At 32.5% G+C, this 15,145-nt stretch overlaps 2 protein-coding genes across 6 annotated transcripts; one reads left to right on the top strand and one right to left on the bottom strand.

Annotated features, from left to right (window-relative positions):
* Nucleotides 1-68: 68 nt before the first annotated feature.
* Nucleotides 69-14,988, top strand: LOC143146730 (uncharacterized). 3 transcript variants are annotated; one of them, XM_076311312.1, is made up of 4 exons: nucleotides 278-600; nucleotides 8,149-8,197; nucleotides 13,393-13,572; nucleotides 14,821-14,988. In XM_076311312.1, exons 1-4 carry the CDS (start codon nucleotides 590-592, stop codon nucleotides 14,884-14,886), a joined length of 306 nt encoding a protein of 101 aa, XP_076167427.1. In that variant the 5' UTR covers nucleotides 278-589; the 3' UTR covers nucleotides 14,887-14,988. The 3 variants fall into 3 exon arrangements, 2 of the variants coding, with proteins under 2 accessions (XP_076167427.1, XP_076167426.1); XM_076311311.1 differs by having other exon boundaries at nucleotides 285-600; nucleotides 13,393-13,601; XR_012992059.1 differs by lacking the exons at nucleotides 278-600; nucleotides 14,821-14,988 and adding an exon at nucleotides 69-229 and having other exon boundaries at nucleotides 13,393-14,634.
* Nucleotides 1,564-12,158, bottom strand: Dysf (neuronal PAS domain protein dysfusion). 3 transcript variants are annotated; one of them, XM_076311307.1, is made up of 9 exons: nucleotides 10,718-12,158; nucleotides 9,868-10,049; nucleotides 4,872-4,933; nucleotides 4,691-4,780; nucleotides 4,261-4,437; nucleotides 3,817-4,001; nucleotides 3,636-3,742; nucleotides 3,276-3,429; nucleotides 1,564-3,125 (listed from the first exon to the last, which is right to left on the bottom strand). In XM_076311307.1, exons 1-9 carry the CDS (start codon nucleotides 10,726-10,728, stop codon nucleotides 2,201-2,203), a joined length of 1,893 nt encoding a protein of 630 aa, XP_076167422.1. In that variant the 5' UTR covers nucleotides 10,729-12,158; the 3' UTR covers nucleotides 1,564-2,200. The 3 variants fall into 3 exon arrangements, with proteins under 3 accessions (XP_076167422.1, XP_076167424.1, XP_076167425.1); XM_076311309.1 differs by having other exon boundaries at nucleotides 3,651-3,742; XM_076311310.1 differs by having other exon boundaries at nucleotides 9,868-10,044.
* Nucleotides 14,989-15,145: the final 157 nt, after the last annotated feature.

Raw genomic sequence — 15,145 nt, 5'->3', positions numbered from 1 at the left:
CAGCTCTGCACCAATCTAGATGCTTGTTGTAAAGAGTAGAAGGTCTGGTTGGTGCGGAATTCTAGACTTCTTTGAAGTGGAAAGAAATTAATGTCTGCAATCGTATCTATTTAAAGTATAACTTCTGCCGTTTCGATTCTATCGCAGTCACCATAGATAAATAATAACTATTAGCAGTTACTAATTACCTCCAGATCGTCCTACTTAGCCCTTCGGTACAATTGCTTGGGTGTGTACACATGTAATAATTTAGTAGCTATATTTAATAATGTTGTATTATTTGTCACTAGTTTAGTATTTATGTGATCACTATAGTGCTCACACCGTTCATATCAAAATGTTTGTCAATAGGTTAAGCATACATTCAGTGGCAGTTTTTCGTAAATAATATTAATTAAAAAGTTCTTCTTAAATTTTTTATACGATATAAATGTTGCAATTATAAGTGCACGCATTATTTTACTATCACACAAAACTGCTACTGAAAAATATAAATGTAGGAAAACTTTCTTGAAAGATATAGCTAGAGTTTTAAACAGTCTCAAATTGATATTTGAGCTAAACTTGTGAATCTTTCTACAAACCTTAAATGCAACTGTTGTAAGTTTATGATATCAAATGCTAAGCATACAAACACAAATATAGCTGGTGGAACAAGTCTTTCAAAAAAGAAGTGAACAATGTCCGAAAAATATTTATGATGGAAATTATGCAAAGGAAAAAATCAGAAAACTAACAATAAATCATTATGTTTACAAGAGTATTGTATTATTTATAAGAAATGCAAATATTTTCTTCTTTGTCGAGTAACTTCTTTGTCAAATTTGTTCCACTATTTTTTTCTTTGTAATATATTCATATAAAATGAAGTTGCAGTTAATCCATTTCTTCTTGTTTTTATTATAAATAATAAGCTTCATTAATTATACAGTAAAATTGTATTTATCATCGAAACTGTTAAAATATGAGATAGACTGTAACACACCCAGTGACCATGTTTTATTGTATTTTAAAAATAGACAACCATATTGAAGGATTAAATATAGCAGAGAACTTGCATATTCATATGGGAGTAAAAAGTAATTTCAATGTTTTTCTTGAAATAATATTGCAAAAATTGTTTCTCTTTTCTTATATTTAATGTAACTTGAAATATAGCATTATTTGATTATAAGAGATAAAATTTATTGAAAAAGATAAAAATGGTAGCAAATTTATAAAAAAAATTTATTCTCAAAGATTTTTATGTAACGTAAAAATCTAGGTTCATTTATATATGTAAGAAAATTCCTTAATAATATATAAATATCTTTTAAAATTTTTAAATTAGTTTATATAAATGCTTTCTTGGTAATCCATTTCTATGAATTAGGAAAAGAATGTTGGCTACAGTTTAATAGTTCCAAATGATGTCAAAAATATTTGTTTTTATTAGTGAACATTTTTTTCAACTAATGTCACTGAATTTTTGCTAACTCATACAAATAAACATTATTATTTATTAAACAAATTCTCAAAAAAAAATTAACCGTTACATTAAAATGAAAATAATTTTTTAAAAATTGACTTATTTTTCCAAAATTATTAGTCAAACGCGATTATTAAAAACAAATTAAAGTATTTCTTTTAATACTACAAGTTAGGTACTCTTGTTCTCTTTTAATCGATATTTACTACTAATATTGTAAACTTTTCACTTCTACCTTGTGTTAATTATTACACTAATACCTTATGGCGTTTCACCCATAAATCTCTGTTACCAGGAAACAAATTTCATTTAATACTGATAGTCCTTTGTTCCAACAAAAACAATTTAAACAACTGATCCTTAAATTAAAAACAATTACATTGCACCAACACAATTTTAACATTAATTCAATTAGTTCTCATAAAAGAATAACTACAATATTGCACAATACCAGTCAAACTGTAAGTCTTTTTATATTGTTGTATTAGGAACTGGTTTAATGGATCAATTGCCACCAATATAAAATTAAACCTCTTTAAAATTTAAGAAGTAAACTTTAAATAATTAATCTTTACCAATAATGATATATCTTTTAATCAGCCACTGCTGAACTCAGTCTCTAGTATCTTCCATCCTGTTCAGAGACTTGAACCTCCAAACTTGTTATATCTACTTAAAAAAAAATATTTTGCCTATCTAGTTGTAAAGCACCAACTCAAGAAGTGCACAGTCTCATTTTGGAAAGTCTTTAGAGTCGTTCATAGACTGGCCCTTTTTACGTGGTAACTGTAATGTAATTGGCTGAACGTCCTGAACTTTCCTAAGTCCTTGATTTGAACTACGAAAGGTGATTTTCAAATTGGGCACGTGTTGTTCGGCCGCCCAGTCGAAGTTAAAAATCGGCGTTTCTGTATGCAATTCGGAATCCGGAGTATCAACTGGAGTAGTTGGTGTCGCGACATATGGGCTAAGTTCTTGATGGACAACATCTGGTACCCTTTGTAGAGTATCTGACCATACAGGACTTGAATTCCAGTGTTCCATGGGCAAATCAGAAGGATCAGTTGTCGATCCTGTGACTGTTACTACTGGTAATGCCTTAGTTTGAAGTCGTTTATGGGAGGTGCTCCTTTCGTTACAGCAATACTCTTTATCTAAGTCTGTGATGTAATACTTAGATGATAAGGCATCCATATTGTATTGGCCATGACATTGGATAAATTTTGCACGATAACCACTCAAATTCAATGAATTTTTGTGATGTGCTTTGTACCTATCTGTAAATTGACCAAGTGCATAATGACCATGTTGTACATTCACATGTACATTCCTGTTTTCATGTTCACTACTACTTATTGACATGTCCACTGGTTCTGCATCTTCTCGAGTGGTTCTTGTTGTGTAATCTTTCAACTGTGTTTTTGAAGAACCATGTAAATCTTGCTCTGAATTTCGAATGTTAGGGGAATGCTGAGTATCATTGTTGTGAGTATGGGATAATGAACGAGTGTAATCTTGTTGCTGATTATTTTGGCTTCCAGCAACATATGGCACACTGCGATTCTGGTTTCCAGAGCAAATAGTGTAAGTGAATTTAGTTTGGGACGAATATTGATACAACCAGGAACTTGAACGCATTACTTCTGCTTCCTTATCACTGCAATAACATATTTTATCAAATACACTTTTCTTAAGTTTAAAACATTATATGCTTTTGTACTCAACAATTTTCTTATAAGCTTTTGTACTCTTTGTTGTAATCAAACATTTATCATTTTGTAACTAAAATTAAAGCATAGAAATGTACCTTAGAACTTGATTTGTACACACAATGATGGGATGTTGACATTCTTCAGAAGTATCTTTTACTTGTAAAACACAGTGTACCCAAAACCACCGTCCAGAACGACTTTGCAGTTTTAATAATGCAGTTGCAGACCGTTCCTGATCAGATTGTATAACTGTAACAACCGTAAATGATATCAAAGTTCAAATTGTTTAAATATTAAAACAGTTTCATTTAGTTTTAAATTAAGCTTCATTTTATATATGAAACATGAACAAAATTAGTTATATAGTCGATAAAATATTTATAAATTATAAAAGAAATAAATCTAATATAATGAGTAGATTTTTTATTTCGAATTAAAAATTTAAGCAAACATACCAGTTTGATGCTTACAATATGCTGTTCGTATAGAATCCCAGTGTAATAAGTTATACCATGACACATTTACCAATTCATTACGGCTGTATTCTAAATGGCTTTCTGCCCTGCAAATAAAAAAAAAGATTCTAATTGGAAAAGACTCGTATAATTTTCATCTTTTTGTACAAAAAGACATTACGTTTTATCAATATGGAGATATTTCATATCCATAGAATGAATTGTGGTGAAAATATTTGTTGCACCCTGCACAATACTTTCTCTAGTTTCTGGTAATACAACAGGTGTACATGAAGCAAGAAAAACAAACTCATTTCGATTGCAAACAGGAACAAAAGGTAAAAAATGACCTTCAACAAGAACCACCTATAAAAAAAATAACTATAAAACTACACACACAAAAGTAAACAGCAAAAAAACAATGTATAAAAAAGTACATATACTTAAATGAAGTTTTAATGAACTGATAATTGGGTAATATTCATAATAACAAAATGACTTAATGAAAAAATTATATAAGCAAGCAATTGTCTAACTATGTTTAATAACGTAAACTAAGATTTTAAAGTAACATAAGACAAAACAGGAGGAAAAAGATATGAAAAAGAATGCATTTAGCGACTACCTTTTGATCACCGAAACGAAGTTGCCTTCGAGAATTCCTGGATACATTAATCCGACAAAGAAACAACCTTCTGTCACTTGGAATTGGACTATTTCTAGACAACTGATTTTGTACTACCATGTGATCTTGTTTGTCTATGACATCATAAACACTGTCTCCATGGATAAGCAAATCCTCCTAAAATACATTGTATAATATAGGATATTAAGTTGAAGTAAATTTCTTGAATGAAACACAACTGTAATAGAAATTCCATGTTTTGTATCCTAAATAATAAAAGAACGTTTATATTAGTATTAAGATACTCAAATAATTTATTTATTTAAATATGCTTTGCAGAAAAAAGTTCAGGCTAATTCAAAATTTTGTGTTATTTTTATAATGGATTTTTTAACATGGTTCTTTCGTTCCTTCTTTGTAATTACTTTACCATAGAATGTCCAAGATATTCTGCTGCATTTTCTGATATATACAACAGTTTTCCTTGCTGGGTCATCATCATTATAAATCCGGACATGGCCTGAAAAATTGCATGCATTGTATGGCCAATATTTGTACCGTAGTAATTAACGGTCAGAAATACAATGCAATATGATGATAAACAATATTACTTTTGAAAATCCTATGTTAGGAGTCGGGATATTCGAAGAATCGGATGGACAGTTTTTCAAGGCTGAAACAGAAAGTATAATCATTGCATTATTTTAAATCAACTTAAACTTTTTCAAATTGCTAAATTTTAATCGTTATAATACAATGTATTTTGTACATTGATAATGATGATAAGTCCAAGCAAAGATAGATACATAACAAATGTAGGATAAGCTATTACATATGAAATAAGTTATGATGAGGTGAATATGTGATTATATACGAGACAGAAGATGTAAATATAGAATAAGATGCATATGAAATGTACCAAATCTGTTTTGTAGCAGAAAGGCAAAAATGACTAATAAACTACTACATAAAAATATTGCAATGTTTCAAAATGGTCTATGAAAATAATGTTGATAGTATTATAGGTGTAAACCTATTGTTATTACCGCTTTTACTATCCATAAACTTTTGAACCCATAAATTCTTGCGATAAGATCCTCTTTATCGGAATAATAATAAAAGACTCTTATGGAATGTGTTATATTTAAGCAGAAAAAAAAAAAGAAAAACAAGAAAAATAAATTACAAAACAAAAATTCAGTATAAAATTAATTTATAATTATTAACACATTTATTATCAAAATTATGCCTCCAAGATTGGAGAACAAGAATGGGTGAATTGATTTATAATTTGTCAAAAAATACTGAAGAATGGAGTATACCATAGATAGATAAGATATTTGTAATTTTAATGGAGTGGCTGTATTTTGATAAAAATTTGTTATTAGTATTCTACTTAAATATGTACAATGATTGCAAGTTTAATTTTGATAGAAGAATTTATGAAAGGATAATAATAAGAAAAAATTATCAACGTAAACTGATATTTACTCAACGTACTCGGTCCTTCGCCAAGTATATATTTACGATCTAAACGAGTAACTTCTTACTCGAAATTCCCTCTGCCAATGCCGGACGACCAAGCGTTACTCAAATTTCTTACTACAATGTTAAAGTGTTTATACGGTCGATTAAAATCGTCATCGAAGAATCATAATCAACCAGGGTCGGCTCGGAAAGCAACGAAAATTCGTTTCGGGTGCGCGTTTTCTTCTCCTGTCCCGGGGAAAGGCCCGAGGAAAGGCCCGAGGAAAGGAAAAAAAAACCTAAGAAAGGGAAGAGGGAAAGAAGCGTATGCTAATGCAGCATGGCAACGTTTACAAACGGCGCTACACGAGACTATAGTATCGAATACTGTGAAACAATGAGTATGTAGGAGAGAAAGAAAGAACGACCGAGAGCGGAGAGACGATACAGAGGGAGTATGGGTTACAGGAGCGTGAGAGTGTTGTTGCAAAGGCCGACAGGTCAGCGGATCACCCGGAACTCGCGCTTAGACTCCGCTGAGTTTGAATGTACGCCGATCTTACCTTCTTGCCTTGCCTACCTCCCTACCTTTTGCCTATACATTACTCTACGCTTGCACAACGGAGATGCCCCAAGATTTTGATGCTCGAACGACTATTTAATATTCTTGTCACGGGAATCCTTATTGCCGTGAAATTTGATCGATATTCGGGAGGAAAGTCGAGATTCGAAAACAATTTCTTGAGAAATTTATTTCGTTCGGATCGAATCAACCAGTTTATAAATTAACACACCGTGTGATTTCATCACTTCAATTTACGAGGAATTCTGATGTAAAATATTTGAGACAAGTGCTGTGTAAAAGTTTATCCGAACATAAAATCATTGCAATTACAGGTACTGGGAAGATCCCAGTATGATAGGTACATATATTATGTGTAACTGTATAAGATGCAAAAGATATTGTAGATAGGAAGTATTATTTCGCGATGCACAAGACTTGGTGCAGTTCGAATTCAGAATGTAAAGAGGTATACAAATACCTGAAAGCTTCGCGAATGTTTTAAAGCGTTCGAGGTTTTGTAAGTTTCATAAAATTGATATGTCACTGAAATTTATATTCGTAAAGTACTGTTAAATTGATATTTTTAAAGTAATGAAAAAGTGATGTGACTGTAAAATTATAAAAATACAATGGTTTCATGTGGTACAGTTTCATAAGGAATGCAGTTGTAGTTTATTGATCGGAATCAATACTAATTTTATTGTATTAAATTCTATTATATTCCAAACATTAAAAATGTGACACGTTTCAGAATTTCTATGTAAATTATGTGTCCTGTTACATAATTTTGATATGGCATATTTTATATCTTAGTATTTTAATCCTGATGGAAAAGAAACATCATATTTCATCAATGTTCGCGATTTTCTACCGAGAACAAATTGTGTCATCTACATATAGAAAGCAAGGATTGAACACATCAAAGCGTACGAAAGTCACTAAAAAATACACTTCATCAACATAAACAGTTTAACATTTCCCTTGCGAAGAATATATATCGTGCAATAGCTAAATAGTACTTAATTCAAGTTACACCGTTAGTATTCAATTAATTCATGATTGGGATATACTTTAGAGAAAAGATTTGTAATACAGTTACATTTACAATTAAAAATATTAATTAAAGGCGGTAACTTTCAGAAATATTTACCGAAATAATCGGTAATAATGACTTTCTCATTACTATTATCGAAAACCGCTATCCACCTTTTGCAAATAAGTAATACCGTTACCGATATTTCGATATTGGCTTTTGCGGTGACGTACAAGTCTACTGGTAGACGGTGAATGTAAAAATTAAAACAGCGAGCGTCTCGCCATGAAACAAAGGTACAGCGTCCACCGTACACCAAGTATTATATATACGCAAAAGCGTTTACATTTTTACTTTTGTTCCTTAACGTTGCCTAATATGTATCGTAATTCAATTATTTTTGTTCGCAACAAAGCAATAGCTAAGCGAATAAAGTAATGATCTCAAGAAAGAGACAGATTTCAAAGATTCTTTCTGATTTGCCAATATGCACCTGCACTTCAAGTGTTATAAGTATAACAAAACAAGAAAACAGAATAGAATAATAAAATAATTTATTCGTAAAGGAAAAAGGTGTCTCCAACATCTAGCTGACAACATGTTTGAACCGTCTCATTCTTCAAAGTTTTATTTTTCAAACACAAGCACCTCGTTGAGAATCATCGTTGTAATAAATTTTAACATATTAAAAGTATAATGTACTTAAGGAAAGTTGCTTTAGATTTTAGAACAATATCGAAACAATTACTGATTAATTACCATTATTCAACTAATGTATGAAAACTAGTATTGTTGAATTAATATTATTTTTGTTTTATTGCAGACATGAATACCAACTATGCTTGGAATCAACAAGAAGAACGGAGATCCAAGTAAATATTCATTCCTTTTTATTTTTACACACGAATTTGTATGAAAAAGAATCATTCTCTATCAAAGTAAATCTTATTAATATCTAGTATCGGTAGTTCTAGTTAGTAATAAGTACATTTCATTGAGAAGCATGGATTACGCAGGAAGTTATATGTATGTATATAAAATCTAAACGTTGTGTTAGAATACGTTATAGTTAGACTGTAGTACAAGTGTACATCTAATTTGCACTTTCATTTCAAGTATAACAGTTTTTTTTTTTAAGAAGATGTTTATTGCAAATTAATTTTGTATCATATAATATAATACACGAACAACAGGTAAGAGAAAAACAATTTTAAGAAATGGTTTACGTTTACTAGTTTACTATTAAACATCTGGCAATAGTTTATTTTGTACTTTTATATCTTTTAACTTATACTTTAATTATTTATAGTTTATTGCAATTTACAAGTGGATACTGATAACATGACACACAATAAGAAGAACTTGTTTAATTCCAAATCTTTTCTCGAACGTTTTTCTAATTCGAAAGCTTAACAAGTTTAACGTTTTCAATCAGAACACACGAAATTTTATTTCATGCACTGTAATACATTAGGAATGATTTACGATCTTTCTTTCATAAATGACGCTTGTTGCGCGAAAAAGATTTTCATGTATTAAGTTCCAAGCATAAATTTTACGTTTCTAAACGTTCGGTTCTTTTATACGATTATGTCTCAAATTCTTCGTATCGTTAAATTTATTAAGACTTTTATAAAAATTTAAGGAGACACTGATACAAGATACAGTTCTTCTGAACATTATATTACCCTTTTCCGTGTCAATATCGATGGCAATACAAAATTACTTGGATAAATATTTGTAAATAATAATTCGTTCTAACTTTAATTTTTATCGTACATCCCTGTTAAAATATTCGCAGATCTGTTATTCGGTGTAATATACGTATATTATATAAATTCGGGAATGAAAAAAAAGCATAACCAATTATCTTGTTCAGAAGGAATTAAATCACGAAGGTATCACTAATGCTTCATAAATATTGAAGAGCAGTTTTATAAAATTAGAAAGCGTTGAAAGATTTAAGTAACTTATGTGTTAATTAGAAATGGACCACACTGTTAGATTTACCGAAGATTTACCGAATTAACATCATTAAATTGAATCAATTATCGCGCGGTACACATTTTTCAAACTTTTACGATATCTTTTACCATTTTTAAAGCGATATCACGTTTTCCCGAAGCGGTTGCAAACTTAATCGGATATTTCCAAATAATATTCACACTTAACGTATTCGTCTATATATTTCTCTGAAACAGAAACGCTACTTGTATAGAATCTCGGGTCAACGGAATTACAATATGTAAGATTCAACGTAACAGAGTTGCAACAGTAATTAGTCTGGAAGAAAACGAGAAAAGAAAAATCTTCCCGAAACCGGAAACGATGGTCGTGGACATTAGAAGACTGTTTCGGAATTATACGTTATTTCAAACGTTAAGACGACCGATTGCAAACGAAAAAGAAAGATACGTGGAATTCGGGAGAAAAATTTTCGCGATTTCGAACGTACCAGATCGATACGATGATCTGGAAGCGTCAGTTTCCAAATTCGAAAGTGTCTTTCGGTCCTTAATTAAATCGATCTCGTCGTGCTTACCTTGTTGGAAGTAATTGGCTTTTCGAAGAAATACGCAAACCAAGGCCATAAGCTGTAGCTGGGAAAGTCTCTGGCGGGTTGAGGGCGGTAATGGCAGTAAATCACGTAAGTTGGCGATTTCGGCATTTATCAGGTCCCTTCGAAGTTTGCTGGCACCTTTCGTTGATTTGCTCGCATCTATCCTTCAAGCACACACGGATGTTACCGATACTCTATACCTATCGAAACGGCTACGTCTGTTAGTCAAAATTAACGTTCGTCGCATCCAGGTTTCGTTAACTTTAGAACGATGCGTTATCGATACCGAAGACACCAACGAAAGCGAACTCCCGATCGTATTCGTTACCATCCGAAATTCAAAGTGATCGTGCCGTTTCGAGGAAACGGAAACTTACCCCCCATTTCACCGATGCATATCGAATATACGGATCAATATAAATTGATAAGCCAACGAGCAAATCTCTCCATCGATGTTATCGTGTTCGATCTTACATCTTACGATCGCGAAAACGACTACGGTCGAAATCGGTTATACGAATTACTTATCAAGAGGATATTCGATGTTGCGACGTTAAAAAAAAAAAAAAACATCGTCGTCGTCGTGCACAGACGAACTTACGAGATTCTCGTTTCTAACTGATATGCACCGATCGGTAACGAGTCGAACGTGACGATTCAAATTTCACCGAATCCGTCGAATGTGTTCACTCTAGGCCCGAGCGACATTGTTGGAGCCGCTTGCGAAAGGGGTAGAAATTGCGGATCGGACGTCGATGCTCGAAAGATAAGCGGTCCTCTACGGAAAATGTATCTTTCGAGTGGCGATCACGCGATCGGACATTTTACTTACCGATTGAACATATTTCGGTGACCAGGAGGACATTAGTAGCGGATCACTTGTAGACGACGAGCGAGATATCCGGGTCGGCAGGTTCTCGCAAAACTACAGCTACGATCTAACATCCGGGTCATAACGCGCTACTACACTGAACACGTGGATACTGGCGGAGGCTGGTTCTCCTACTTCTCACCTCCACAGCCCCCCTTTTTCTCCTTTGCCTCCACCACCGTCGCCTTCGCTTCCCTTTCCGTCCTCCTCCAATAACGCTGTCCTCTGCCCGCGTACCACAACCACGATTGTCCCTTCCTCGTTTCGCTATTTGTATTCCGCGGTCTCGCTCGCTCCCCCGATTTATCTCACTCATTTATTTCCCTTTCTCCACTTTTTCGCCTGCTCGCTCCTTTACCCCGTGCTACTACCATGGTCACGATCGAGTAGTCGTGTCCCTCTACCACCGCCATCATCGCCATCCTCGCCACCACCACCCGCTACTGGTTACGTTTCCTGCAGATGCGGTTTTGCCCGAATCATTTGCGCAAAGTCCCGCCTCGAGAAGTTTTCGGTGTTCGCCACGATCGGGGCTTCAAGGGTACCATTTGCCGTGCGATGTTACGTTCAGGCATCGTTCGCATCTTCCGGCGAACACCGCCGTGGCTGACGACGTTTCTGAATAAGAACGAAAAATCTTTCTATCGATCTGCATCGAAGGATACATCGACATTTTTTCGACGATACGTTTTCGTAAGAACGAAACACGAAATTCGATTGTAACGTTCAAGATCGGTGTATCGTCCGACTACCGACGAAGCCTAGCTGGTATCCTTATACAAAAAAGGACGCGGTTTTATACGGAAAAGCCTCGAAACGGTATCAATTGTAACGAACTCCGAGCCGTCGGAGCCTGAAATATCTCAGAAAATATAATACCAATAACACCCGTTAGAAATCCTTATCTACGGAACTTTTTCCTTTTATTTTCCTTCGTTATCTATACCATTCCATCGTTCTATTTTCTTCTTGGGAACGAACCTTCGCGGAAAAGGGACTCTAGGTGTGTAATATTCAAACACTGTTTGAATTTTCGTTTCCATTTAAAGAGTTCGTTCTTGTCGGTTTTCGTGAATTGCGAAATACGTGATGATAACGCGGAAGCGATGTACGGGGAATAAAAAGTGAGAGACAGTTGAAGTTTTTGAGTAAAGCTTCGGTTAAAATCTTAAATTTTCTGGACTATTCCCCGTATCGTGTAAAGTGAATACAATCATGGCGGACCGACTGTTTTTCGGTCCGTTAACGCTGACCGTTTTTCTAATTACTCTGCTAACAATGGTTCAAGCTGTCGATTTTTACATTTATAGTTCGACTAGACTCTACCAGTTCAAAATTAATAACGCTGTATTTATCACGCTGAATGTATAAGGGTCGAGTTTCGTTTCTTAGCTTCGTCTATTCGCTGTTATTCTCTTAGATCGTTGTTGAGAACATTTCTCACTCATCAATCACGATGTAGTCAAGAAACAACTCGTACGTATCGTAGTTTAATCGTTCTAAATGAATTGTCTTGATTTTGGAAGGTTGAAGGAAAATAATCATTTAAAATACAATTTACTCTATTAACGTACTAAATTTTAACGAAAAGATTACTTTGCATCGTTCAAACTTTTTAGAAAATATCGTAAAAATTCCAGCATGTAATGCAAAGTATTCAGAAAATATTTGACTCAAATTTTACCATTTAGCGTATTATACTAATGAAAAAGAGTACGAAGAAAAGAATGTTCTACGTACATAGTTCTACAAATACTTTCTTTGCAAATTATAACCGCTTAAAAGTTTTAGATCAAAGGAAGACTATACAAAATGGCTGTTTCTGGGAATTGCCGAGTAAAGAGAAAAGCATCGGTTTAAGATCGTGTTTGAAAATTCCTGACAAATTCCGATTTGCGCAATAACTTTTTATAATGTATTCGTAAAGTTTTTATAGTTTAAACACTGATATCTAATTAACACTCTAACTCAGAGTAAAAAAAAAAACACAAATGAAAAACGTACGATATACATAATATACACTGTTAAGGAGGATGACACGTTTAAGACAATACTGAAGTAATAAACTTTTATAAACTTTATAGATATTAAAATATTATCACTGCATAACTTTATCATTCAGACTTTTCTAGTATGAAATTTTCTTGTCGGAATAAATTCTATTCGTTCACATTGTTAATCGGTATTTGTAAATATCGGGTAACTCTATTCGGTCTAAACAACAAAATATTCGATACAATTAGATATTACGCTTTGAAGTCAATTCAAGCATTCTACGAAAATTGTTATCGATGTGTTAGTTCAAGGACACTGTATGGGTTTTCGTTTTTTCAGCCGATTATCGTACGATTTCATAAAAAAGCTTTGTTTCATTGATAAAATATTCGTAGTGTTCAAAATTGGGTATCACGCACTTCTGCAGATACCATACACGAGACACAATAGGGGCGTTGAGGATAATAAAATGCAGAAAGAACCTTGCATTCGTTGTACGCGATACGCGAAACACGTTATTTAAACAAAAATCTTTATATCCTTTGTCGTGAAAGAACAATTACCATATTAGTCAGGAATTTGTTGCACAGATGTTTCTAGGTCTCTTTAAATCATATAAAACATTTGTTCTTCGTTTTCAGATACTCGGACAAACCTGGACAGATCTGTATTCACAGTTACAAATAATAATAATCTATTTCTTGCAAAACATCTATGAATTGTTGCAAAACCATCTTTGGTTGGAAAACGTCGATATGAGAACGTTGGCGATAAAGACGCTGAGCTTCTCTACTACTCCCGTGTCACCCGCCTATATACTAGTAGGTACTGGTAGAAGCAATATAACGAGGTAGTATAGTATTTCTCGAGAAGTTGTCACTATTTTTGCCCGAGAAGTTGCCACAAAGTTATCCTTACCACTTCAACTACTTGCACCATGTTAACTGTATCTTGCGCAAATTCGATTTTCTTACATAAAGAAAATACTGTAAGCAGATTAAATATCGGAAAATAACGTAAATAGCGGAAGACTTTTTTTTCTCGTGTTTTTAACGAAGGATAGCTTTTATGCAGGATATAAAGAATCTTTGAATATTAAATTTTTTTGAGAAACAGTAAAAATCAAGAAACATCCTATCTTTTTATCGTGGAGTAAACTATTATAATACTTGGCTGTCTGCATAGACGCTCGATAATGTAGAAAATAATTAACAAGTATTGACAACGTGTTCAGATTTATATCACGACAATTAATCTAGTTTTATACCTTTTACAATTAAAAACTTTGATCCAAATGATATTTCCTTTTTACAAGACAAATATTTTATATCTATGAAACATTAAAATTAATTCTTGAACACATTTTTATTACGATACTATTATTCATGCCATCAAGCTTTACTGGCCAGTTATGCTTATATCGATGATTCTAAAACATCCTGTATACTTTAGACTTTAATCGTTTTAAGCATTTTCATCGCGTGAAGAAATGTTAGAGTGCATCCTAAATTCGTAATTGAACATCGTACAGCGACAAATCCGACCGTCCGATCAAAAGAAACAAAGAATAAAAAAAGATGGACAAAATTCGATACCTTTTTTAATCCTTTGTTTCTTTTGATGGGCCAATCGGATTTATCACTATATGACGTTCAGTTAGAACGTAGCCTTATAGTACTATTAGCTTAAATATTCGCATATAGCTGTAGTAGTAATAGTATATAATAACTCGTTATAGTACTGAAGTGATTCAAAATAATATGATCTTAAAAGAAGCGTAATAATGACGGTACTCCTTTTGAATAAGAAATAATATAATTTAAAATATTTTGTTACAATACAAATGAAAACCATGCCATTTTAATTATAATAAATTAGCTCTTTAAAACAAATACAGTTTTTATAAATCTAATACTCTTCGTTACTAAAATGTCTTAATTTTTGAATTTTGAATATATTTTATTGTTTATTGTTTAATTTAAAACAAATATTAGTTTAATATCGAATAACATGTAAAATAAATAGCATAATCTTCCGTAATAATACATTTTATTTAAAAAATGTTTCAGATTATCGATACTTCCTCTATGGGGTTGTATACTTTCTATGTAGTATGGAAAACAAAATATTTATGAGTACTTACATTATTCAAACTATTATATCAAATCAAAATATGTTTAAATCAATATATGTATTTTTAAAATCATGAATAACAAAACAAATATTGGTAAAAGATAATGTAACTTCTGAGAAATTTATTATTTCCTCGTGACCCCAAGAAAAATTATCACTGAAAAATTCAAAAGAATAATAATATATTAATTGTCAATTACACTTAATTATATGTGTAATCTATGTTCAAATACGCAATGTTATTTTATTTTATTCACTTTG

The sequence above is a fragment of the Ptiloglossa arizonensis genome, chromosome 5, assembly GCF_051014685.1.
Source record: "Ptiloglossa arizonensis isolate GNS036 chromosome 5, iyPtiAriz1_principal, whole genome shotgun sequence".
Classification (NCBI taxonomy): Eukaryota; Metazoa; Arthropoda; class Insecta; order Hymenoptera; family Colletidae; genus Ptiloglossa; species Ptiloglossa arizonensis.
This window is presented reverse-complemented; position numbering and strand designations above follow the sequence as displayed.

Excerpts from the sequence above, each read along its gene's own strand:
- LOC143146730 (XM_076311311.1), top strand. Across the intron at positions 8,198-13,392 it reads CAAGAAGAACGGAGATCCAA|ATACTCGGACAAACCTGGAC; the intron begins GTAAATATTCAT and ends CTTCGTTTTCAG. Across the intron at positions 13,602-14,820 it reads GGTAGAAGCAATATAACGAG|ATTATCGATACTTCCTCTAT; the intron begins GTAGTATAGTAT and ends AAAATGTTTCAG.
- Dysf (XM_076311307.1), bottom strand. Across the intron at positions 4,934-9,867 it reads AGCCAATTACTTCCAACAAG|CCTTGAAAAACTGTCCATCC; the intron begins GTAAGCACGACG and ends TTTCTGTTTCAG. Across the intron at positions 3,430-3,635 it reads ATATTGTAAGCATCAAACTG|TTATACAATCTGATCAGGAA; the intron begins GTATGTTTGCTT and ends CGGTTGTTACAG.